Here is a 26,355-nt window from a genome sequence, read left to right as displayed (position 1 = left end):
GAAACAAGAGGCAGGAACACATGACACACACGACAGAGGACTGACACTTGCTCTGTTTTGTTGTATTTTCTTGTAGATCCTGTATCTCTTAACCTTTATGTTTGCTCAGAAGTCTATCTGAAATAGAATGTGTGTAATCGCTGCCTGAAAAGTCATCGCCTCATAGGGCAGCAAGGAAACAAGTCAGCTGCCTAAGCTTTTACAGGCAAACGTTTCTGTCAACCAACACTCACAGTATCACCAGATCTAAACACTGAGGTCTTGAGTTTATGTTGTTGCCTCTCAATCACCCATGGCATTCTTTCAGATTATTTCAGTGCTCTTGAAAAATTATGGGTGATTCTGGCAAAGAGAACGTGAGTGTTTTTCCCCTCCAACCCAAAATTGCAGGAACATCTTTGCTAAATTCATAAATTTGCACAATGATATTTGCAAGTGTGTAATCATCTCAAGTGCAAATGCTCTTTCACTGCTGCTGGGAGCTGTTGTTATGAATGCAGATGTGTGTCAAAAAGCATCTGTCTGATTGACTGTCTGTTAAATTCTAATGTTCTATTTCTTATTGACGCTTCTGTTCATCCTGCATATGGACTCGGGCTCTGATTGGTAATGTGCTTTCTGGTTAAATATTAGCATGTTGTGCAGTAATGGGTGCCGTGGCTTCTCTGGGGGATTCTTGTGAGTGGAGATGAACATTCTGGTGGCATTCGGTGTTTGCTGAGAGATTATGAGGATCACATTCAGCAGCACAAAGCATATATTTTCACTGCTCAGCTTTATTTAGAATTGCTGAGAACATTAAGCCAAGGAAATGGAGCGTGGTAGCAATAGTTTTTTAGACAGCCAAACACTTTAGTGAATGGAGCACATGGTCATCTGGTGTGTGGAGCTTCACTGAAATAACAACTTTACAAATAGGATAATCAATCATTAACGCTGGTTAACTAAATAGGTGCACTACAACTCAAAACATTTTGATTAAAAAAAAAAAATAATAATAATTTCCAGCATGAATGCATTAAATTTATTGAAAGATACAGTAAAGACATTAATAATGTTTATACTTTCTATTCATCAAAGAATCCTGAAAATAATGTTTTATGGTTTCCACAAAAATATTAACATTTCAACACTGAAAATAAGAAATATTCCTTGAGCATCAAATTAACATATTCAAATGAATTCTGAAGGGTCATGTGACATTAAAGACTGCAGTAATGGCTGCTAAAAATTCAACTTGGCTATCACATGAATAAATTACATTTGAAAATATATTACTGTATTTTTGGTCAAATAAATGCAGCCTTGGTGAGCTTAAAAGACTTTAACATTAAAAAATCTTACCGACCCTAAACCATGCAACAGTATCATTAACCAACAATATACAATAATTTTACACCATTTATTAACCAGTTCGTATTATTTTTACATATACATTCTCAGCATTTCACATTCAAAGTTATATGAATTACATTGAGTAAATGCATCATGACAAACATGAATTAACGTTAATCAGTGGTATATTTATAAATTGACCTAAATTAACCTAAATCAATAAATATTGCGAAACAAATTGCTGATTTTTAGTTCATGATACCTAATGCTTTATATTAACAAATCAAACCATATTCTAAAGTGCTATTTAAAAAAAAAACAAAAAAAAAAAACACGACCACTGGAATCTTTCTCACCATGAAGCATCTTTGCTGGAACAGATGGTCTTTTGTCATTTACAATGAATGCATTGGTCCTTGTGTGTAGCGAGGAGGATATGAAAACACTGAACACATAAATGCTGGGAAAATAAACTTTATTAGACACTGCATCCAATTAATCTGTTAAAGTGCAGAATTTGGAGGCTGTATAAAAGAGCTGCCCTCAAAAGAGAGAGATATATTTTGTTTTTATTAAATAGTTTATGGGCTAGAACTGCCACAGGAAAAGCAAGCAAAAACAGCAACAGAACAATTTTAGAGGCCATTTCTACACAGTGTCTAGAAGAATCACCTGGTCTTATACACACTCACACTCTGCAAGTGCATAATCTGCAAGCACATGATCTATGATGTATCAGGAATACATTGTAGTTCCATTGTTAATGCTTAACAGCACTGAGAGGCTATTATTTCAGAAAACGTGAATATGTAGATGTAAATGGCTCATGATCCCATTCCACAAAAGACTGAACACTGAAATTAACGTCACCGCTTGATTTCCAACACATAACTCATTTATATTAAGTGTATTGCTCAATGAAAAGGCACTTAAGCCTGGTAAACAATAATAAATAATGCCAATTAAATAGCATTCAGTCTGACTGCTCATTTACAAGACTGGCTAACGGTATCTTAGGGTTAAGAAAAAAAAAAGTGCAGTCCAGTGCAATGATAATAATAATAATATCAGCCAACCCAACCATGAAGGGCTGTCAGAGCAGCTGACACTGGCTACATTTTTACACTACACTGCATTATTTCAAATATTATTGTGTGAGAGCATGTGAGTGACTGAATGAAGATGGCTGATAATGATATCAGGCTATTTGCAAAGGCATTACACACAAGCTTAATCATGTGAAACACCCCTAGCAGAACCACAAAATAACATTGCTTATGAGAATGAGGCACTTTGTTCAATATTTGTCAAGATTTAACAGTCAGATCCTGTCTCTACAATTAGTCCTTGCAATCTGTCTGATTAGCCTGATGACGAGCATGTGAAGTGTCTGATTAATACAGTATGTGTTAACCGCAGGATGTGATTTGAATGTTAATAGGATATTCACCTAAAACATCAATTGCTCACCCTCATGTCTTTCTGTTTTTCTTCTATAGAACACAAAAGGAGGAAAAATATATTTTTGTCCATATAATGAAAGTCAATGGGGTCCAAAATTATGGAAGCTTGTTTCCACCGCAAGATACAAAAATAAAAAAAGATAACAATTTTGACTTATTTCCCCGTTGCAACTAAGGTTATATCTCACAATCTGAACTTTTCTCACAATTCTGGCTTTTTCCCCTCAGATTTGCAAGAAAAACACAGTTTGTGCGATATAAACTCACAAGTGTGTGAAAAAGTTGAGAGAAAAAAACCTAAGATAAAAAGTTGCAATTACCTTTTTTATTCCATGGCTTGGAGAAAAAACAAACAAACAAAATTGCAAGATGTAAACTCAAAATTAGGAGATGTAAACAAGGAATTATCAGAATTTTGAGTTTATATATTTAGAAAAAAAATTTAATTTTGAGAGTTGCAATTACCTTTATTTTTTATAACATGGCAGAAACAGGCTTCCATACAAAACAACCTCAACGAATCCCACTAAAGTTTTTATTAATGGTATGAAAAAAAGTCATTGTTCTACATTTTTTGTGTGTTTTACAGAAGAAAGTCATACAGGTTTGGAACGACATGAGGGTGAGTAAATGCAAATGATCATTTTTGGATTACCCAAAAATGAAAATTCTGTCATCATTTACTCACCCTCAAACCTCTATGACTTTATTTCTTCTGAGGAACATAAAGAAAAATATTCTCCATAATGTTGGTAACCGGTTTTGATTCCCACTGACTTCCATTGTAATTTTTATCCTTACAATGCAAGTTAATATGAACCAAAACGGTCAACATTCTTCAAAACATCATCTTTTGTGTTACACTGAAGAAATTCAGACAGTTTTGGAATGACATTAAGATGAGTAAACGATAACAATTTTCATTTTTGGTAAAGTATCCCTTTAAATGTGCTCCAAGATCCTTTGGGTGGACACTTATTTTAAAAGGCATGCTCAAGCGTCACAGTAACAGAACCTTCCTGGGATGTGGAACCAATCAGAAGAGGCTGTTTAAAGGACACTGCCTTCATCATACAAGCCCCGCCCTCAGATAGGCAGCAGTACACCCAGGCGTCGAGCGTCAGTGTGGGGTCTGGGGACGCAGGGGCCGCTGGGATGGATGAGACAATCAAGATCGGTTCAGTGAGATCACTGATGCTCCCCGTCACAGCTTGCCCTTCCAGTAACCACTCATTACCTGCCGAGAAAAACAACACGGCTTAGTGTGCGGTCGATGGACGAGTCCTGTAACGTTTGATATTTCTGGCTGATGTTTGTTTGGAAGGCAATGGTTCCTGAAGCACCATATATTTGGGTGTAAAACAACACATATACATCTGCCAACGCAATGAAATATTTCTCTGGCAGTTGATGGGGACTTTCAGTATGCATACAAACACAATTTCAGTAGGGAATAATGTGCGTTTTGTTAATGGTTCTGCAATGCAGTGTGCACCAGGTGTGTCATTGGCCTTGAATCAAGGGCAGGCTACTAAGATAAGTGCCAGATAGAATTAGGACAGTGTCCAATCAAATGATCCCCAGTGAGACCGAACCAGAGAGGATATGAGCAAAGATCTACAGGGCTGTCCTTCGTAAAACATAAGTACAGAGAACAAACCATAAACTGTCAGAAAAATATTTTTATGATGGCATGTTTACATAATGTTCACATTATATCTATTGATTTATAATTTGAAAGCTGTATCAAATGTTATTTTTAAAAGTACATTTAAACTGTCTTTCATTAAAATAAATGGCACCATGTTTGATATTTTGTTATCTAATCATAACATTAGTTTTTAAATGTTGATTAAATGTGCAAATACTTACTAGGGCAATTGTACTAGTTTAATAAATTTATGCAGACAATTTTAATAAATCATACAAAAATTATGCAAATAAATTCTAAATACCTAAAGGCCATTCTCGTTAAATAAAATCTGTTTATTTGACTACATAAATAAACCTACATTTTTAATAATATAAAATCAAATACATTATATTTAAATTACATACAAATTATTACAATAATAATACAGCAATATTACAAAAATGTAAAATAAGAGTTTTCCATTTTACTATATTTTAGAATATACCGTATAATTAATTCAGAAGATATTCAGCATGATCCTTCAGAATTCATCCTAATATGATGATTTGGTGATCAAGTAGCATTTCATTATTATCTGTGTTTGAAATGTTGTGCTGCTTAATATTTTTGTGGAAACTGTAAGACATTTATCTGAAATAGAAATGTTTTGTAACAAAAATCTTTTGATCAATGCATTCTTGCTGAACAAGTTAAATTTTTTCTAAAACAAAACAAAAATCAAGACAAAAACTTACTGACCACAAACTTTTGAACGGTAGTGAATATAAAATCATAAAAACTGAAGTCACATTTTTTGTCACTTTTGATGGCACTTTCCCCAAGTCTCCATTAATTTCTGACCCATGCTTGCTGGTATACCCATTTACATAATGATAATTTTCCAGGGGGTCAAAATACAGGAATTCAATCTCACACTTGTATTTACATATAACACACAAAACATTTACACTAGTAACTACTACACACGCAAAGCCACCCACAAACAAGCACTCACGGTAATTTGGTGCACAATTACAGTCAATCAATCAAAGTCAGACAGAACTAGTAGTTGCCGTTTCTGAGAATTTAACGCCCACAGCCGGTCAGGCTTTTCTGGTCCTAATGGGTATCTTTGCTCTAATTATGCAGAGTAGCCCCCCGGGACTTTTTCTCACTTCAACTACGATCAATTTCGTAAACTAATTAGGTGCTTGTTTATTGGATGGTAAAATGTTCTGGTGCGGAGCATAGACAAACAATCAGTGTGATGAGCAGAAGTCGTCTCTGGTGACTGGGCTGATTATCAATCATGGAAGACGTGCTTTCGGGCGGGATTGACGTTTTTGCGCAGAAGAACTGAGAGAAAAGACAACAGGAAAGACAAATGTTGCAGCAGACGGACGGAGGGTGAGGCAGAAATTATGATGCTAAAAAAAGAGAGCGAGATAGGAAGGGTAAGATAGAATGGAGGGTTGACCGTGTGTTGGGATGCACAGAGGAATTGTTTATTTATCCTTGGATCATCTCCCAGTATGGCCAGCTGGTCCCTGAAGCCTGCTGAAAATGTGTGAACACAGCAATCCAGCAAACAGAAAACTATAGTTCACCCCACGGAGGAGCCCCAGAGGAATAGTGTACAAGGTGCGAAAAACTGCACGTAAATAAACATGTTTTACATAATTGGCACTGAGAGCTAATGAAGATGCTCTTATTGATACATTTGATTTCGTACCTTCTGCAGATAAGCTCCAGAAACTAGGGGCTTCTTCGGTCAGCTTGGTCCCAGTTGGTAGTGCCAGTTTCAGTAAAAGAGTGACTGACTGCCCTGAAGAAACTGTGATTGATGGCATTGTAAGGACTGGGGCTGATTTGGGAAGTTTGGGAAGCTTTCTGACCGCAGGTGTGCTGCTAGTGGCGGTTGTGAGGACAGAATCAACCTCTTGCTGAACTACAATAGGAAACTGGTGCAAAAAGAGAGAGAAAACAATAAGCCAATCGTTAAGAATGACAACAAATGACAAGCCACATGTGGGGACTCACCAAAGAGACCGTTTTGGTCTCCAGGTCCAGGACTTTGATGCAATGGTTGTTGGTGTCCGCCACATACAGCACCTTTCCTCCTTCACCCAGACACAGGCCTCCGGGTTCGTTGAAGCTGGACTCCAGAAAGCTCGGGCCAAGTCCATTCCCAGCCTTCCCTGTGCCTGCAAGCTCCCTGCACTGCTTAGTCTTTGGATCCACCACTTTGATCTGCAACAGAGAATAAGCTCTTTCATGACCATGGAGTCATTGACCATTGATAGTGCTTGCCAATTCAAAAACTTGCACCACTTTTTGTGGTTAAATGAATAGTTAAATAAAATAAAAATGTATTCCCCCTAAGGCCATCCAAGATGTAGAGCTTGTTCATTCATCGGAACAGATTTTGAGAAATTTAGCATTACAGTACATCACTTCCTCACCAATGGATCCTCTGCAGTGAATGGGTGCCGTCAGAATGAGAGTTCAAACAGCTGATTAAATACATCACAATAATCCACAAGTGATCCACACAACTACAGTCCATCAGTTAAACTACAGTCAACCAGCATATTTGTTTGGAAGCATTTTTGGTGCTTCATCTGTGCATATTTGCGGCAATAAATATATAATAAATGCAGTAAAAACTGCTAAAATGAACTATTTTGCTGGGTTAATCTCGAGGTATAAAGGGATTGCAAAAGTGTTATTTAATACAATAAATTCTGTACTAAATCCTTCTTCCACCTGTTCTGCTCTTCCTGCTACGGTGTGTGATGATTTGTTAAAGCTTCTTTGTTCAGAAAGTTATCAATATTAGAATGCAGATTGTGGCTGTTTTTTTAAACTCTCTATCTACTAGTTGCATGTCTGTGATATTTAATCAGTTTTCTCCTCTTTCACTTCAGTCTTTATCAAAGATAATTGGTCAGTTGAAACCTACAAATTGCTGCCATGATATCATCCCATCAAAAATTATTAAACAGACTTTTGAGATTATCGGCCCAAGCCTATTGACATTAGTAAATAAAAATCTTACATTAGGAGTAGTTCCTGCAAGTTTTAAAGATGCCATTGTAGAGCCCCTCTTGAAAAAAATCGAATTTGGATCCGAGTGTTTTATCAAACTATCGTCCCATTACTTAATTTACTTTTTTTATCTAAGGTCCTAGAAAAGGCTGTTTAAATCAATTACAGGCTTTTCTAGTTCAAAATGATATCTTTGAAAAGTTTCAATCTGGATTTAAAGCAAACCATAGCACAGAGACGGCCCTGCTCAAAGTATTAAATGACATTTTAACTTCAGTTGACTCTGGTGACTCTGTGATTTTAATTTTACTAGATCTAAGTGCAGCATTCAATACTATTGATCACAATATCCTTATTACTCGTTTAGAAAAGACTGTGGGTATCCGAGGCATAGCTCTTGAGTGGTTCAGATAATTTCTTTCTAATAGGACCTTTTCAGTTAATATCAGTCAATCTTATTCTAAATCTGCTCCATCGAATTGTGGTGTTCCCCAAGGTTCAATTCTTGGTCCAATCTTGTTCTTACTGTATATGCTGCCCTTGGGTTCTGTTTTTCAAAGGCATGGAGTTTCTTTTCATTGTTTTGCTGACGATACTCAGGTGTATCTACCTTTATGAAAACAGGACAAGAGGAAAATTACATTTCTACTAAATTGTTTGCATGAAGTTAAACTATGGATGTCAGCAAATTTTTAAAATTTAAATGAAAGTAAGACCGAGGTAATTTGGTTTGGAAACTCTGAGTCTCAAGTCCTTTCTGATTTGGGGAACTTGGCTCCCTTCCGTAAATCGGTAGTTAAAAATCTTGGGGTTCAGTTTGATGTCTCTCTGAAATTTGATAAACAGATCAATTCAGTGGTTAAGTCTTGTTTCTTTCATTTGAGATTACTAGCTAAGGTAAAACAGTTTCTGTCAACCAGCAATTTTGAAAAGCTTATTCATGCCTTTATTTTCGTAAGACTGGACTACTGTAATTCTCTACATGCAGGTATGAGCCAATCGCTGTTAACTCGCTTACAACTAATGCGGAATGCTGCTGCTAGATTATTGATGGGTGTTCGTAAACACCAGCATATAACACCTATTTTAGCTACTTTACATTGGCTTCCAGTTCACTACAGGGTCGATTTTAAACTACTTATCTTAGTATATAAAGTCTTACACAATCTGGCACTCTCTTATTTAACTGATCTTTTACATGTACACAAACCACAAAGGAATCTAAGGTCATCAAACCAGATGATTTTAGATGTCCCTAGGACAAGATTAGAACTGAGTGGTGACCGAGCATTTTCAGTGGTGGCCCTAAGCGTTGGAATAGCTTGCCTATCTTAGACTTTTACCTACATTGGGTTCTTTAAAAAAAAAAAAAAAAAAAAAAATTTAAATTGAAATTGTATTTATTAGAGTTAACCTTTGGCTCAACACATTGACTTAAAGTGGCTCTTCTTCTTTTATATGATGTTTGTTTTACTTGCTTTTTATAACTCTTTTTCTTCCTGTGATGTTGGTGATGTTTCTTCCTTTTTTTTTTTTTTTTTTAGTTGCTATTGTACAGCACATTGGTCAACCCAGTGTTGTTTTAATTGTGCTCTATAAATAAAACAAACAAACAAACAAACAAACATATTTCTCTCATGATTCAGACGAGACAACTTTTCATCTGGAGAAAGCAGAATTATAGATTGTCTCATTCTGACGGCACACATTCACTGCAGATGATTCATTGGTGAGCAAGTGATGTAATTCAAAATTTCTTGAAATCTGTTGTAATGGAAAAAGAAAAAACTCAAATACATCTTTGATGGCCTGAGGTGGAAGAAAATTCAGTAAATAAGTCTGAGAATTTGAAAAAAATGCAAGTGAAAAATATTAAATAATAATAATAATAATAAAATAGGGTTAATGCTCACAAAAATACTTTTGTCAAATGTTTTCTTTAAAAAGCGTATTAAGCTTTCTGTCTTTAAAAAATTACCCATAGTCTGATTTTATCTAATCCGTATTTTTTAATGCTGCTTCAGTGTCAAAATATATACTGGGGCCACAATTTGATTAATTTTTGCAAATAAATACTAAATTCTAATAAATCCTGAAGGTTGTAACCTATAAATGAAAAGAAATCAGCAATTATTTTTAATTATTTTTATGCAACTACATAACTAGACCTAGATATATATATAGTCATGGCCAAAAATATCGGCACCCATGGTAAATATGAACAAAGAAGGCTGTGAAAATTAATCTGCATTCTTAATTCTTTTGATCTTTTATTAAAAAAATTAACAAAAATCTAACCTTTCATTGGATAATAAGAATTTAAAATGGGGGGAAATATCACTATGAAATAAATGTTTTTCTCAAATACACGTTGGACACAATTATTGGTACTCCTAGAAATTCCTATGAGTAAAATATCTCTGAAGTATATTCCCATTCATATTCACAATTTTGAGCACTCCAGGGTGATTATGAACTTCAAATTATCCAGCCATGGCTTCCTGTTTCACAGAAATATAAATTCCCTTAATCATTCATCACAATGAGAAAAAACAAAGAATATAGTTCTGATGTGAAGCAAAAGATAATTGAGCTTCACAAATTAGTGAAGTGGCTTTAAGAAAAGAGCTAGAGCAGTGAAAATTCCCATTTCCTCCATCAGGGCAATAATTAAGAATTTCCAATCAACATAAAATGTTACAAAACTGCCTGGAAGAGGACGTGTGTCTATATCGTCCTAATGCACGGTGAGAAGGAGCGTTTGATTGGCTAAAGACTCTCTAAGGACCACAGCTGGAGAATTGCAGAAAATAGTTGAGTCTCGGGGTCAGAAAGCCTTAAAAAAATATATAAAAAAAAATTGTCAAACAGCACCTACATCACCACATGTTGTTTGGGAGGGTTTCAAGAAAAATTCTCCTAGCTCATCCAAAAACAAACTCCAACATATTCAGTTATCAGACACGACTGGAACTTCAAATGGGACTGGCTTCTATGGTCAGATGAAACTAAAAAATTAGCTTTTTCGCAGCAAACACTCTAGATGGGTTGTGGGCCTATATTTCTGTTGGAGGTCCTGGACATCTTGTTTAGACACATGGCAACATGGATTCTAACAAATACAAAGTGACTGACTCTGTTAGAAATCTTATAATGGGCCATGTTTGGATCTTCCAACCGTACAATAATCCAAACACAAACCTCAAAATCAACACAAAAATGGGTCACTGAGCACAAAACCAAGCTTCTTCTATGGCCATTCCAGTCTTCTGACCTGAACCCTATAGAAAATGAGTGGGGTGAACTGAAGAGAAGAAGCACCAACATGGAGCTGGGAATCTAAAGGGTCTGGAGTGATTCTGGATGAAGGAATGGTCTCTGATCTCTTGTCAGGTGTTCTCTAACCTCATCAGGCATTATAGGAGAAAATTTATAGCTGTTAAACTGGCAAATGGAGGTTTCAAAAAGTACTGAATAAAAGGGTGCCGTTAATTGTGGCCAATGTGTATTAGAGAAAAAACATTTCATAATGATATTTCCCCCCATTTTAAATTATTATCCAATGAAAGGTTAGATTTTTGTGAATTTTTAAAATAAAAGATCAAAAGGATTAACAATGCAGATTAATTTTCACAGCCTTCTTTGATCATATTCACCAAGGGTGCCAATATTTTTGGCCATGACTGTATATACAGTGAGGAAAATAAGTATTTGAACACCCTGCTATTTTGCAAGTTCTCCCACTTAGAAATCATGGAGGGGTCTGAAATTGTCATCGTAGGTGCATGTCCACTGTGAGAGACATAATCTAAAAAAAAAAATCCAGAAATCACAATGTATGATTTTTTAACTATTTATTTGTATGATACAGCTGCAAATAAGTATTTGAACACCTGTCTATCAGCTAGAATTCTGACCCTCAAAGACCTGTTAGTCTGCCTTTAAAATGTCCACCTCCACTCCATTTATTATCCTAAATTAGATGCACCTGTTTGAGGTCGTTAGCTGCATAAAGACACCTGTCCACCCCATACAATCAGTAAGAATCCAACTACTACCATGGCCAAGACCAAAGAGCTGTCCAAAGACACTAGACACAAAATTGTACACCTCCACAAGGCTGGAAAGGGCTACGGGAAATTGCCAAGCAGCTTGGTGAAAAAGGTCCACTGTTGGAGCAATCATTAGAAAATAGAAGAAGCTAAACATGACTGTCAATCTCCCTCGGACTGGGGCTCCATGCAAGATCTCACCTCGTGGGGTCTCAATGATCCTAAGAAAGGTGAGAAATCAGCCCAGAACTACACGGGAGGAGCTGGTCAATGACCTGAAAAGAGCTGGGACCACCGCTTCCAAGGTTACTGTTGGTAATACACTAAGACGTCATGGTTTGAAATCATGCATGGCACGGAAGGTTCCCCTGCTTAAACCAGCACATGTCCAGGCCCGACTTAAGTTTGCCAATGACCATTTGGATGATCCAGAGGAGTCATGGGAGAAAGTCATGTGGTCAGATGAGACCAAAATAGAACTTTTTGGTCATAATTCCACTAAACGTGTTTGGAGGAAGAAGAATGATGAGTAGGGTTGGGTACCGTTCACATTTGAACCGGTACGGTACCGGTACCGGTATCTGAAATTCGGTACCGGTACCCAACGGTACCTTTTTTCGGTACTTTACTCTCTGTGTAATAACAAAAACATTTATTTCAGTGAAAAAATAAGTCCAAAACTCTCAATTTCAACATTTTGAACAATTGTTTTTCTTTTTTTTTCTTCCAGAAATTCTTGTTTTATTTTTTTTCTGATAATCAAATGAAGGCATGAAACATTTATTTATTTCTAATCAAATCAAAATGAAACCCTTTTATTTTTTTGGCAAACAAACAGAGGTTTACTGTTAAAATTAATACATGGTAGAAAAATTATGTGAATATACCTTTAAAAAAGTTATAATAATAATTGTATTTTTTTCTACAATTAAGTCGTTAATGTGGTTGTAATAATTATTTTTATAATTTAATTGTTTTATTTAAATTTGTCAGTAAATGGAATATATAAAGACGTACATTATACTGTACAAAAGTAATACAAGAGTAATATATTTCTGTTACATGTTAAACCGCACTTTTATTTTGACAGGTTGCGTGAAGTTTCTGTGTGTATACAGTATGATATGATGCTAGTTTTCTCAAATGAAACGGTAAAATTCTCATGAAGTGACTCACAGCCTGTAAGTTCATGTGTTCATGTAGTGCAGAGGCCGAAAATCACCGCGAGTTCACGTGTGCTTCAGTATTTGTTTATTAAACAAAACCGCGTCTCCGCCATTCATACATACCGAGGCTAACGGAACATGCAGGATTCATATTTAAACCGTCTTTTTGCGTTTTAATATTCACATACACTAGTTCATATCGCGATTCGAATTAAGTGACAGACATTCTTTTATTCATCCAAAACTTGCCGAATTCCGTGGCATTCCGCGTTATAGAGTAAATTCCGTTTATATGAATGGACTCCGCCATCCTGTCCGCGTTTTCGCGGAAACCATATGACCCTAGAAATGTAAGCACACTTCAGAACATTTCGGTTTGCCCTCTGTGTTGTGTTTTAAAGAGTTGCAGGGGTGACAAGTCACAGGGTCTCTCTCTCTCTCTCTCTCTGTCTCTCTCGTATGCGCCCAAATGCGTTCTCAGGTACCGAAATTTGGTACCGAATGATTTCATGTGAATCGATACTCGGTAGTACCGACGCAATTCGGTCCGTACCCTTAAAAGTACCGAGTTCGGTACCCAACCCTAATGATGAGTACCATCCCAAGAACACCATCCCTACTGTGAAGCATGGGGGTGGTAGCATCATGCTTTGGGGGTGTTTTTCTGCACATGGGACAGGGCGACTGCACTGTATTAAGGAGAGGATGACCGGGGCCATGTATTGCGAGATTTTGGGGAACAACCTCCTTCCCTCAGTTAGAGCATTGAAGATGGGTCGAGGCTGGGTCTTCCAACATGACAATGACCAAGCACACAGCCAGGATAACCAAGGAGTGGCTCTGTAAGAAGCATATCAAGGTTCTGGCGTGGCCTAGCCAGTCTCCAGACCTAAACCCAATAGAGAATCTTTGGAGGGAGCTCAAACTCCGTGTTTCTCAGCGACAGGCCAGAAACCTGACTGATCTAGAGAAGATCTGTGTGGAGGAGGCCAAAATCCCTCCTGCAGTGTGTGCAAACCTGGTGAAAAACTACAGGAAACGCTTGACCTCTGTAATTGCAAACAAAGGCTACTGTACCAAATATTAACATTGATTTTCTCAGGTGTTCAAATACTTATTTGCAGCTGTATCATACAAATAAATAGTTAAAAAATCATACATTGTGATTTCTGGATTTTTTTTTTTAGATTATGTCTCTCACAGTGGACATGCACCTACGATGACAATTTCAGACCCCTCCATGATTTCTAAGTGGGAGAACTTGCAAAATAGCAGGGTGTTCAAATACTTATTTTCCTCACTGTATGTATATATGCATGGACTGAAATTAACTTTTTCACCCACCAGCCAATTTGGCTACTAAATTTTTAAGTTACCTGCCATTCATATTCATACTAGCCAAAAAAATTATCTAAATAAATAAATAAATAAAGAAACCAATAGCTTGAGGCTGTCTACACTGGGCGTGACAAAGCAACCATTGCAAATCATTTTGTGTCAGTACTAGGGTTTTGCAATATTGACAAAAAAAAAAAAATCTCTCAATATTTTCTGGGATTTTATCGATAAAGATAATTAGACAATATTTTGCTGAGTGTGTTATTGTGATGATATCTTAAGGATACCGTGGACAGCTGACTCCTATAGTTTTTGATATTCTTCATATTCTGTGTGGACAGTTCACAGCAGTGATAGAAATTAATCTTTTCCAATAAGTTTAAATTGATTTTTAACTTTTATGGGCATTTTTACCTTTATAAAGCCATTTTTTTCTAAAAGTGTGCATCATCTCAAGTCAAATTCTTACATTTAATCAGTCAATTATAATAATAATAATACATTTAGGCTGTTACTAAAATGAAATCAGTATCAACAAAGTTCATCTTTGCAGAAGTTGCATGCGAAGTGGCATTTAGATGTATTTACACGGTTAATGCAGCTTAGAGGGATATGGAATGCTTTAACCCGCAGTTAAAAATGCATAAATCATTTTTTTGATATTTTAAACATGAAATGTTGAATACTGATATTTGAAATTATTTAGAAAAATGAAAAGATACTTTAAAGATAAAATTAAAACTGCCAGTAGGTGGCATCAAGTCACTGTTAATAAGTGAGTCATTGCGACTGAACCAAATCATTTAAACGGTTGATTAATTCAGGAACGAAACACCATCATGTAACTCAGAGGCCTAAAACAGTATTGTGGCTGTGTTTGGAATGATTTTTGTTGGCGAAATAGAGCAAAAACAGCCAATATACTGTCTAAAACGTAAGTATCTTGATATTAACCTATTATTTATTGAACTGTTTTATAAAATCAATATCACATTTGTAACCATGCTGATTTTTTAAGAAAAAACGGCACTCTTCGTGTGATATTAACAATATGAAGTGATATAAATATATGAATTTTTTGCCCCCTTATCTTGAATTATGTGATCATTCATATTAATAGACTGAATCATGCAGTGAAAGAACGCACTCAAGCATTAAATGTGCACGCGCACTAAGTTAGTCTAACCAGACTTCATCATGTAGTTACGTATATGCACTCTGTAGCCTACACATACTGTAGGTGTTTTATTTGGTTTTTGCAATATACTCGATAATGTCATGATGCCTCACGAGTTCAGTATTTGCGCTAAACATGCACAGATTTGGCTTGCATGAACTTCCCCAAGACATTAATACAGAAGTCTATCATAACTTAAATATATTGGGTTTCTGCTGTATGTATGTGTATATGTATGTATATATACACGTGTATGTGTGCGTATGTGTATATATATATATATATATATATATATATATATATATATATATATATATATATATATATATATATATATATATATATATATATATATGCATTGTTTGTGTCTGGTGCAGAAAGACTTACCTTGTGATTGTAAGAATCGGCTACATAGAGGAGGCTGCTGCCCCCATCCCAGGACACTCCTAATGGATGCTGCAGTTTTGCATCTATGCCTTTACCATCAACATCTCCAAACGCGAAAAGGTTCTGCTCAAGCAAAGAGAAAACAATCTTTAAAGGCCATGCATGATTTCTCGACTGCTTACCCATGCGAACAACGTTACGCTTTGGTGCAAAGTTTTGAGAATGTATAAATGAGCCTTTTCTGTATATTTACTCAAATCACAGCGCTGCGGTGGTCTAATGTACAAAATAAGTCACTGAACATCACAAGGGAAGAGAAAAAAGCTCATTAATCCCAGTGACCAAATATGGTGAAACCCAATCCATTCTCATTCTCTGCCAGAAGAAAACTGTCTACTCAAAGGAAATCTAGCAGATCTGAAAAATGTCTCGACTGCTCCAAGGAATGGAGAAAAATAGTTTCTCATTCAAATCGCCTAGGTTCATTAAGTGATAAAAATTGCTCCACGACTTCATTTATTAAATGTCTCCTTGTATTATAGTAAGCTTTGGGATCTTGTAGTGCCAAACAAACTTGTACAAAAAAGTACTTTACACCGCATGCAAATGTGGCATGTAATCAACTGTGATAATTTATGACTCCATAAAAATTCAAATCTCTCCATGTGGTGTTTTTCCTTACGTGAACTGGGCAACAACACACTCCTTCCCTTATAAAGCATGTGCAGGGAAGACAAAGTGCTCAGTAGGGAGAGAAATGATCTGATACTGATCAGAAGAAATAAAGGTCTGCTTGAAGTCCTCACAAGAAGAGAATTTTAACACCTTTAAACTTCTTTCTTGGTATCTGACTGGCTTATAATTCATTGCATTAACCCGGCTAATAATGTATAAAGAACTTTTAACTTGTAAATAAATTAGACTCTTTATACAGGTTAATAAGCTTTAAATTTACTTATAAACAGCCTGTTTAAAATTACAACTTTTATAAACTTGTGCTACACAGTGAACTTTTCACCCATAGTATTGTTGTTTTTGGGGGGTGTTAAAAGTGACTTTAATAATAGTAATGAAAATGATACCTGAAATTAAACTAAAACTAAATGAATAAAATAAAATATAAATATCAGAATAAAAAACTAAATATTAAAAATTAAATATTAGATAAAAATAAGAAATTTTGCCTTGGCAGCTAACTGATATAAAATAAGTTAAAGCACTAAAGTTACAAAAGCTACAATTCTAATCTAAAAACACTGCCAAAAGCATATATTAAAAAAAACAAAAACAAAAAAAAACTAAAATTAAAATAAAAACTATATAAAAATGTAAAAATAAAAGCTAATTCAAAAGATTAATAAATACTGTAATAGTAAACAATACTACAATAGCATATCTATTATACTAGATATCATGTGGTATCAATATTATTAAAGTCACTTTATTATAAAGTATTATAGGGGTGCATAAAACAAAAAAGGGTGAGAAACACTGATCTTTGACATCTTAAACCAGGGGTCACCAGACTCGGTCCTGGGGGGCTAGTATCCTGCAGAGTTTAGCTCCAACTTGCCTCAACACACCTGCCTGGAGGTTTCACGTATCCACCTTATTCTTCATGTAAAAATGGGCGTGGCCATTTGTAAATTTTATGGGTCTAGCTTCTGGTCTCATTTGCTTCCAGCTATTTTTAGCTGTACAGAACCACTCGTTTTGCTGCTTGATACTGCAAATAGATGTGTCTTACCATATTATATTAGTGTATAATCTTAATTATGAATGCTTGTTTGTAATGCAAACAGTTTTACCGTTTACTGTACGTTGTTATTCTCCTCGTTATTTCCCTATACTGTAGCTGTTGATGAACCGGAAGTCTCACCCATTGGCTTACTTCCGAGTTTAGGAATAAGGTGGATACCTAGCAAGACCTTGATTAGCTGGTTCAGGTGTGTTTGATTAGGGTTGCAGCTAAACTCTGCAGTACACTGGCTCTCCAGGACCAAGTTTGGTGACACCTGTGTTAAACTGTTCAGACCTGTAAACATGGCAAGTAGGGCTTACCATAGGGTCTCTCTCTCCCCCCACCACATGTTTGACTGCTCCATCCTTCAGTGAAAGGCTACGAATGGTGCTGCTCTCACTGTCAGCAATAAAGAGACACTCCCACGGCTCAGTTGGGGCAAGTGCCAGGCCTGACGGCTGGGCCAGACCCGCTTTATGAGGGTACGCGTTATTTCTGTTTTCCTCATTCCCACTGCCCGCAAAGCGCACACATGTTCCTTTTTTGCTGTCGCTGGAAAAGGCATTAGATAAAGATGGTTAGGTCTGATTAGAATGATTATATGGAACAGTTACTGCTCTTAATTTGGCTTACTCTAAAACAAAAGCCGGAATTGTGACAAAATAACTGCAATTAGGATCTAATAGCATGTAAGAGCAAAAAAAAAAAAAATCTCTGGCACATGGTGCCAGAAAGTCTTAAGATTATTATATTTAATAAAGTATTTTTTTCCCCGCATGTTCTTTATCTATATTAAAGCTGTTATCTGTGCTTGCTATGGCTCTAAAAACGTCAAGAGAAATGTTACATTTGCGAACAACACACCAAGTTAAGAGTTCATTTTGTATCAGGACGATCAGAATGATTTCCGCCAACAGTGAACTGTGTGGCTGCCCAGAAAATGACATCACTTGGGCAGTCCCGTGGCCTCGTTATTTGAACGCTGCCTTGACTGTACAGAACTAACATGAGGAGAACACAGGGAGAAGAGCTCACCTCCCTTTGGGAAGCTTCCCGTCCTCCAGGAAGAGAGCCCAGATCTGATGCGTTCCTGCCATGGCTATCCACAATATATCACCACCTGCATAAACACAAACGCACGCTATCAAATAGTAAACAGCTTACACGTTGACAACATATTGATGTTGATTATCTTGCTAAAAATAAGACCTAATTCTTAGTCAAGTACACATTAAATGTGTAAACTTGCATAATCTTCGTATCACATTTTATCCTTTTGGGCTGCATAACGATCACTTTACTAGATCTCACCAATGCATGAACGGTCATTCCACATTGTAAATGAGACTGCTTAAATTCATATAAGTAACATATGGTATCTGATGTAGGTGTCTGACTTAAAGGGATAGTTCACCCAAAAATGAAAATTCTGTCATTAATTACTCACCCTCATGTCGTTCCAAACCCGTAAGACCTTTGGAACACAAATTAAGATATTTTTGATAAATTACAAGAGCTCTCTGACCCTCCCATTGGCAGCAAGGATCCAGGCTCAATGATCAAGGCTCATAAACGTAGCAAGGACATTGTTAAAATAACCCATGTGACATCAGTGGTATGTGACATCAACTGTAATTTTACAAAGCTACAAGAATATTTTTTGTGCGCAAAGAAAACAAAAATAGCAACTATATTCAACAATTCGTCTCCTCCTCACCCTATAGCGCCATTTTGATTATGATTCGATACGATACAGGAGTATATCGATCGATATATCAATATTATGATATTATATACCTATTTTAAACAACAATCTACATTTTTATTAAACTCACAAATGCAACCAAAATATATAACAAGAACATTTATCTGAAATGTTCACATCCTGTACCTCAGTTGGGACATTCACAACAAAAAAATAGGCTATACACTTTTTTTTTTTTTTTTTTTTAATAATAAAGAATATAAACAATTGGAAAAACAATTCTGGCTGCTACTATGGGCTCAGTGCTAAAAATCTTTTCTACAGATAACCAAATTATAAGCAATAGCAGAAAATAAATACAATAGAACAAAGACACAAGTTCAATAAACAGTGCTTTTCAGGTTTTTCAGCTCAGTCTAAAATAAATTTTCAGGTACGCTACAGAAATGTAATAATCAAATGTAAAATAACTGCATAGTCTTCACTGTATAAATTAAATATAGATTAATCATTTTTGATGTTACAAAGGTTATTTAGTCAGGAGCAGTGAGCACTTGTATTTTTCTTTGACAGCATTAGATTTATTATTAGTTTGCTTTGACTTTAAGAAAGAAAGCATGGATTTAATATACTGATACACGTGCGTTTTCTTTCTCAACTGTTTACGTTAAGACATATGCCTAACCGACTGGGTTTACTAGGATATTTGCCAAAACGCGCATTTTGATGTAATTTTGTCTGTATTTAGTCATCCATGCACAAAAAAACGGAAGAGATCTCAATTCAGTATTCGCGCGACAGTCTGTGTGCATGAGCTTCAGATGTGTGCACAGAAAACTTCTCACACAGCGCTCGACTGTTCCGCAAACAATCACGAGTGTCTTTTATGCTCGCCTTGTGCCTTCGGGCAGTCCTTATATTGAGTCCTGATACGTGAGTTTGAACGAGAATGCACGCGTTGGCGGTAATGCATAGACGGACAAAAATGTGGACAGTGCCAAAATAAAGGTGCCTATTTATTTATACTACAGATATCGATATTTTACGCGTGGCATTGATGCATTGTATCGTCAGACATCTTATCGATCCATATCGATGAATCGTTACACCCCTAATCACGATGCATGCGCATTCTTTCCTCTGAATATAAATAAGGTGCAGCGCATGCATGTCCTGCGTCAGCAGCATCACGGGCATGTGTTGTTTATGGGCAGGAAAAAGCATGCGCATGCGTCGTGATACTCTCCAAAATGGCACCAGGGTGATGCGGAGAAGAACTGTTGAATAAAGGTTGTTTTTTTTTTTTTCTTTTGCTTTCTCGTAGCTTCATAAAATTACGGTTGAACTACTGATATCACATGGACCATTTTAACGATGTCCTTAAAATACGTTTGAACTGGAGTGACATGAGGTGAGTAATTAATGAAATAATTTTCATTTTTGGGTGAACTATCCCTTTAACTGCCTGCCCCACAAATGTGTTCCATTTCAACAAAAAAGCAATAATTCTATATTATACTATATAGAGACTATTAACTATTATTAACTATTGGTTTGTGACTTTTTTACCTCAATATTTCACCCTAAAAATGTAGTAAAGGAGCCTGAAGTTGATTACAGGACTAATTAATTAATCTAAATATTATGTAATATATGTATTATTTTGTTTTGTATATTGTTTATAATATTTTATAAGTATGTAATAACAGAAACAATGATGATTTTTTGTTCCAAAAATGTATTTTGTAAAATTTAGTTTGACTTTCTAATGTTTTCCATTGGTTTAGATTTGCCTCTTTTCACTGACTCTTTGTGGAAAAAAAACAAACATGTGACCATATTGTTGTATTCTATTAGTGGAATGTGGCAAATGATAAAGTACTGAAATGCTCTAGTGCACTGAAAACATAAAAGTATGCTATGGTGTCCAGCACAGAGTGACCTGAACTGATGAATTTACATTAACAAAATTAGTTTAAGTACCGTGTGGAGGGGCACTAATACTTGAGAGAATTGCGCTGAGATTTCTTTTAGAGGAATCAGAAATGAGGTGCTCTGTACTTGTGTCTAACAATAGACCTCTAATGGTACTGCGCTTATCAGAGACAATTTCATTGCTGGGCTGGAGCCTAACTACTTGTATTCATGAAAGAACGAGACAGAGGGAAAGAAAGAGTGAGGAAAAGAGAGGGAGAAAAGATTGAGATGGAAAGGAAAGAAGCAGAACTCTCCTCACGCAAGTTTTCAAAGTGATCTGAGATGGATGGAAGGCAAACGAGCCAAAGTAGATGAAATCTGATGAATGACAAAGACATGCTGCAGGATTTCCAAATTACAATTAAACTTTAAGGTGGAAAATGACTGAAATACAAACCAGACAGATGGTTAAGGAAATATTATGAATGATGAAGTAGAAAATGCAAATATTACAGTAGGTACTGATTTGTCATAAACAGAGAAATTAATTTCAAGAACCATGTTGTTTCTAGCATCCCCTCCTACATGAGCATCCAGTTTTCTTAAAAACAAATTACACACACACATATATTTATCAAATTCGCAGTACGAATACATACTTGATGTACCGTTACACCCCTTATGTATGTATATACACACACACACACACACACACATACATAAGGGGTGTAATGGTACATGTCATTCAGTTCGGTACGTGTGTGTACATGTGTACACAACAAATACAGAGTTGTAGCCTTTTAACCACCGATAATCGCAATTCTCTTTGTGCTTCATTACTTTCGATAAGAAAAAGTCTCATCTTTCAAATTCTGTCCATTTTTATCAGGAAATTTAAACAATAAATGCTGTTTTGCGCTCTTTTATGTGGCATGACAGATCTCTGTATAGACACATCAGTTCAAGCGGCAGCGTGGAGTGCAAGTGAACGCGATCATCTCTTCCTCTTTAATACCGTTTACTACTAGTTACAGCATGAAATAAACATGAATGAATGTGAAGGTATGTTGAAAGATCTTGTCTGTGTCTCAGTGTTTTAACCATGGAAAGTGTTTTAACCATTTGACCACGGTTTCGCTAAACATATGCCCTCTATTTGCTTATATATGCATTATATTTTACTTAACCTGAAGTAGAAACATAACTTTATAATTAGATTTAGAAGTTAATGCAAAAACGGCCTTACATGCAATTTACAAGTTTGCATGCAATTTTTCTTTTTTTATTTGAGTGTTTATTATTATAAACTGAATTTAATCGTTTTGTATCTGTTATTTGTAACCTTAATATTATAGTGATGTGTAAGTAAAGAGCTCCAGATTACAACATATAGATTTTTTTTATCCTTACGTAAATTCTAATTGTATTTATTTAAAGACCGAGACACAATTTGTTTAGTAAAGCACTGCTTAATAAAAAAAGCAAAAACAACAACATTATATAGGTTTCTTCCCCTGCTGTACCAAACTATCATTTTTGTCTATTGTGACACCCGTAATATATATATATATTTTTTTTCCCTTAACCTATCTATAAACATTATGGTATAAAACAATTCTTGCAAAAATATTAAGAAATTTCATCTACTGGAGTGTTTAGGAAAAATGCTATACAGCCTAACCCTTTTTATCATTTCTGAACATAGAATAGGCATTGTTAATGTGTAAGTAGATGACTATGTTAATTAAACTTTCTGACTTTAGAAATCAAACGATCTGGAATGAGCAGCTTCTGTGGCTTAGTTAATAAACTTTTTGAACTGGAGGAAGCTTTTATTTCAGTAGAGAAAATTCTGATTTTATGACCACTTTAATTCAAACATTCAAAAAGACTGTTGCATTAAACGACACAAGTAATGAAGAAAAATGAAAGCAAAGGAAGAAGGAAAGAAAGGGAAATTAAATGGAATAAGAAAAGTCAAACGGCATCAGGGACAACAGCTGATGCATAAAGGAACAGGAAACAGCAATATCTTATTTTCTTAGAAGGATAACCTGCCAGAAAGCAACCGACTGTTCAGGGAACAGACCTAATGCACAGCGGGGACCATCAATGAATGTGCTTCAAACACACGCTGACTAAATCAGACACACCACACAGACCACTTTAAACGTCTCTCTCTCTTGACTAATGCTGGCCACATCAATTTCTTCAGCTGTTTAATGGAACAATATGACTGAATAATGCAGACTGATTTAATAATGCCTTAAAATATAAAGTAGGAATTTTAATTATGTTTTAGAAGCATGTTAAATTAAATTTTCTTAGACCTGTGGGACATCTTGTCCAGGGCCGCTGTGTATAAAGATATTACTGCGAAACAAAAAGAGGCAATCTTCGACAAAAACAGTTTGTTAGAGGCACCATTTATCAGAAACCACAGCCACATGAGTGCTTTCTGATCATATCACCTTCTTTTTCTTTGGTGTTGTGGGTTTAACTCAGGCAACACCACAACATTCAGCTCTGTGTCTCTGGTTAGCAACTGACAGACCGTGCAATTTACTCCAGGGCTGCTTCCAAACAACAAGAGGCCATTTTAGCAGAACAAAGATCTTTTTGCACCCCTCACCGTACACACTTGTGAAAATCAAAGGCGAGTGTGGTATCTACAAAGAGAAGACTTCTGAGAACAACCTGATTAAAGATTCCAAGATGGACGAGACAGATAGAGTGAAGATGTGAGAGGCAGAAAAAGTGATGTATAAAACGCTCCCGGCAGAATAATGAAACGCAGATTCACAAGATATAAAATTTTATGAGCAAGGTAGAAAAAAAGACAGAGTGACTCTAATTCTAAAGGAAGGAGCAGAGTATACTGGAGGATGATGACCAGTAAAAGTACCTGCGTTGCCAAGGGTAACGTCCCAGGGAGAGCTGATTGGCTGCTGTGGTCCCAGTGCTCCGCCTTCTTTATCTGCGCCTTGAACGCCAATGCCAGCTAAGGTTGAGACTTTTCCTTCTGAAAGGTTGATCTTGAGAAGAAAAAAAAAAAACATCAGAGTGACAGAGTCTATTGAGGACAGACACAAGCGGTTTTTCAAGCACCAATCAGAGTGAATTTGGGTTAGAGTTGCCAGCAGGAGAGCAAACTTGACCTGATTCTGCTGATTTACCTTTCTAACAAGGTGGTTCTCAGTGTCAGCCACGTAGACTGTGTCTCCCTTTATGAACACCCCTTGTGGGGAGCTGAAATGTGCCTCAGACAAATTTCCATCTTGTCTCCCACTTGAGGGACCTATAAAGGCAAAGATAAACTTGTCTAAAAGTAGACTAAAATAGCCTCAAAACATTCACCAAAAAGAAAAAAATTAGCAGCCTTTCTATACTTAAAATATGGGGCAGTTGGCAACCCTAATTTTTTGGAACCATCCTGCATTGAAGGAAACAGAACTGCATTTCGGATGCAATTTGCCCCTTATTTCAGGTTGTAGCACCCAAACAGCTACAAAGAACATGCTTTTTTTCCAGCAAAGAAATGCACTCTTGAATAGTTTTTCTTTCAGAGTTAGGTTTTTCATTTAAAAAAAATAATAGATATACATTTTCTGTATTCATTCAAGCAGTTTTGTTTAATAATCAATAAATTACATAAATGTAACCTTAATTAAATCAAATTACTATTTTTTAAAAATGAAATTATACTGCAAATAAATAATTTATACATTAAAAGAACAACAACAATACTATATAAATAACATTTTTTAACGATTTAAAAGAATTCTCTTATGCTTACCATGGCTGCATTTATTTGATGAAAAATACAGTAAAAACAGAATTATTTATTGCAATTTAAAATAACAGTTTTCTATTTTTAAATATTTTCAAATGTAATTTATTCCTGTGATGGCTAAGCTGTATTTTCAGCAGCCATTACTCCATCCTTCAGTGTCACATGATCCTTCAGAAATCATTCTAATATGCTGATTTATTGCTCAAATAACATTTCTTATTATTAGCAAATATTGAAAACTGTTGTGCTGTTTAATATTTTTGTGGGAACTGTGATACTTTTTTTTTTTTTTTACATTTTTGTAACAATTTAAAAATATTTTGTCACTTTTGATTAATTGAATGCATCTTTGTTTAATAATAAATCTTACTAACCCAAAACCTTTGAATGGTAATATGCGCATACATTTTTATAATAATTAATTGAAGACCCGATCTCAACATATGTCAAATTATATTAAGAAAAAATTTTATAAAGATAAAACAATAGTAAAATTCAGTGTCCCCTTAATTTGATAACTCTACTTAAAAAGTATGTATTAATGGGTCTTACCCCCTATTGTGTGCAGCAGCTGCCCAGTATTGGAGACCACCAGTACCCTGTGGTGTCCTGTGTCGGCAATAGCCAACTGCTTGCTGCTGGGGTCCATGGCTATTTTCCCAGGGAAAGAGAGGATGGAGGGGGGCAGGGAGTCTCTATACAGTTTGATTCCCACATCATGGTCCTTGAGCAGCCCTTGTTCTCTGTAGTGCTTGAGGGCAGCAGCAGTGAAACGGAAGAGCTGTTCTCTATGGCCTTCACCCACCAGGGAGAAAAGCAGATTCCCCCTGGGTCCCAGCACCACTAGCGTGGGCCAGCAGGACACCTCCAGCTCCTGCCACAGACGGGCATCGCTGTCGTTCACTACGGGATGGGTTATGTCATATCTCAACACTGCACTGCGTACGTTCTGTAGGACTTTCTCATTGGGGAATTTAGCTGAGTGCACACCTACGACAACCAGACCATCTGCAAAGATGAAAAAAGAAGAGAAATGCAAGATATATAAAGGGTTTGACACTGAAGAGGAGGTGTGGGCCCGGAAAACAAGTAGCCAGGCTTTAATCTGCATCCCAAATTGTTTGTTGCACATACACTACCACCTGGCTTTGACAATCTTAAAATAATCTTATCTTGTTTTAGACTTCTAAGATTACCAGAAAGACCAATTATAGCTCAAATGATGAAATTAAAATAAAAACAAATAAAAGGACTACTTTATCAGCTAGCACTCGATACTCTCTTTGATCATCATCTGTAATGGGGATGAAAAAGAAGTTTTTACCTATCAAAACCTGCTGGCCTTAGTAGAACTTTTATTAAAATGCCCTGAGGTACATTTAGGTTTCAAAGTTATTCTAAAAGGTCCTTTATGAAGAACGTTTATGAAGTAATAAATGTTTAATCCATCAAGGTCTGCACCTAAATCAAAAGGGAATGATAAAAGGAAAGTGGCTTTAATTTAATTATTTAAATTTATTTTTTGCCTAATTAAGGTGTTCATGGACCTTTTTTTGTTTGTTCAAAGAAAATCTATTCAGGATACACAAAGCTGTTCATT

General features: G+C 35.9%; 1 protein-coding gene across 1 annotated transcript in view; it reads right to left on the bottom strand.

The window, feature by feature from the left end:
* Nucleotides 1-1,148: 1,148 nt before the first annotated feature.
* The window catches only part of nhlrc2 (NHL repeat containing 2), a 29,001-nt gene continuing 3,794 nt past the window's right edge, over nucleotides 1,149-26,355 (bottom strand). The window contains exons 3-11 of the mRNA XM_058793027.1: nucleotides 25,308-25,763; nucleotides 24,139-24,260; nucleotides 23,868-23,997; nucleotides 18,376-18,460; nucleotides 17,661-17,892; nucleotides 15,600-15,722; nucleotides 6,472-6,681; nucleotides 6,164-6,392; nucleotides 1,149-4,035 (exon numbers count right to left, since the gene is read on the bottom strand). Of these exons, the coding sequence (XP_058649010.1) occupies nucleotides 3,779-4,035; nucleotides 6,164-6,392; nucleotides 6,472-6,681; nucleotides 15,600-15,722; nucleotides 17,661-17,892; nucleotides 18,376-18,460; nucleotides 23,868-23,997; nucleotides 24,139-24,260; nucleotides 25,308-25,763 (1,844 nt within the window). The 3' untranslated portion in view covers nucleotides 1,149-3,778. The remainder of the gene's footprint in view (nucleotides 4,036-6,163; nucleotides 6,393-6,471; nucleotides 6,682-15,599; nucleotides 15,723-17,660; nucleotides 17,893-18,375; nucleotides 18,461-23,867; nucleotides 23,998-24,138; nucleotides 24,261-25,307; nucleotides 25,764-26,355) is intronic.

This window comes from Onychostoma macrolepis, chromosome 12, assembly GCF_012432095.1.
Source record: "Onychostoma macrolepis isolate SWU-2019 chromosome 12, ASM1243209v1, whole genome shotgun sequence".
NCBI classification, from domain to species: domain Eukaryota; kingdom Metazoa; phylum Chordata; class Actinopteri; order Cypriniformes; family Cyprinidae; genus Onychostoma; species Onychostoma macrolepis.
The sequence above is the reverse complement of the archived record's forward strand: the minus strand, read 5'-3'. Positions and strand labels throughout refer to the sequence as shown.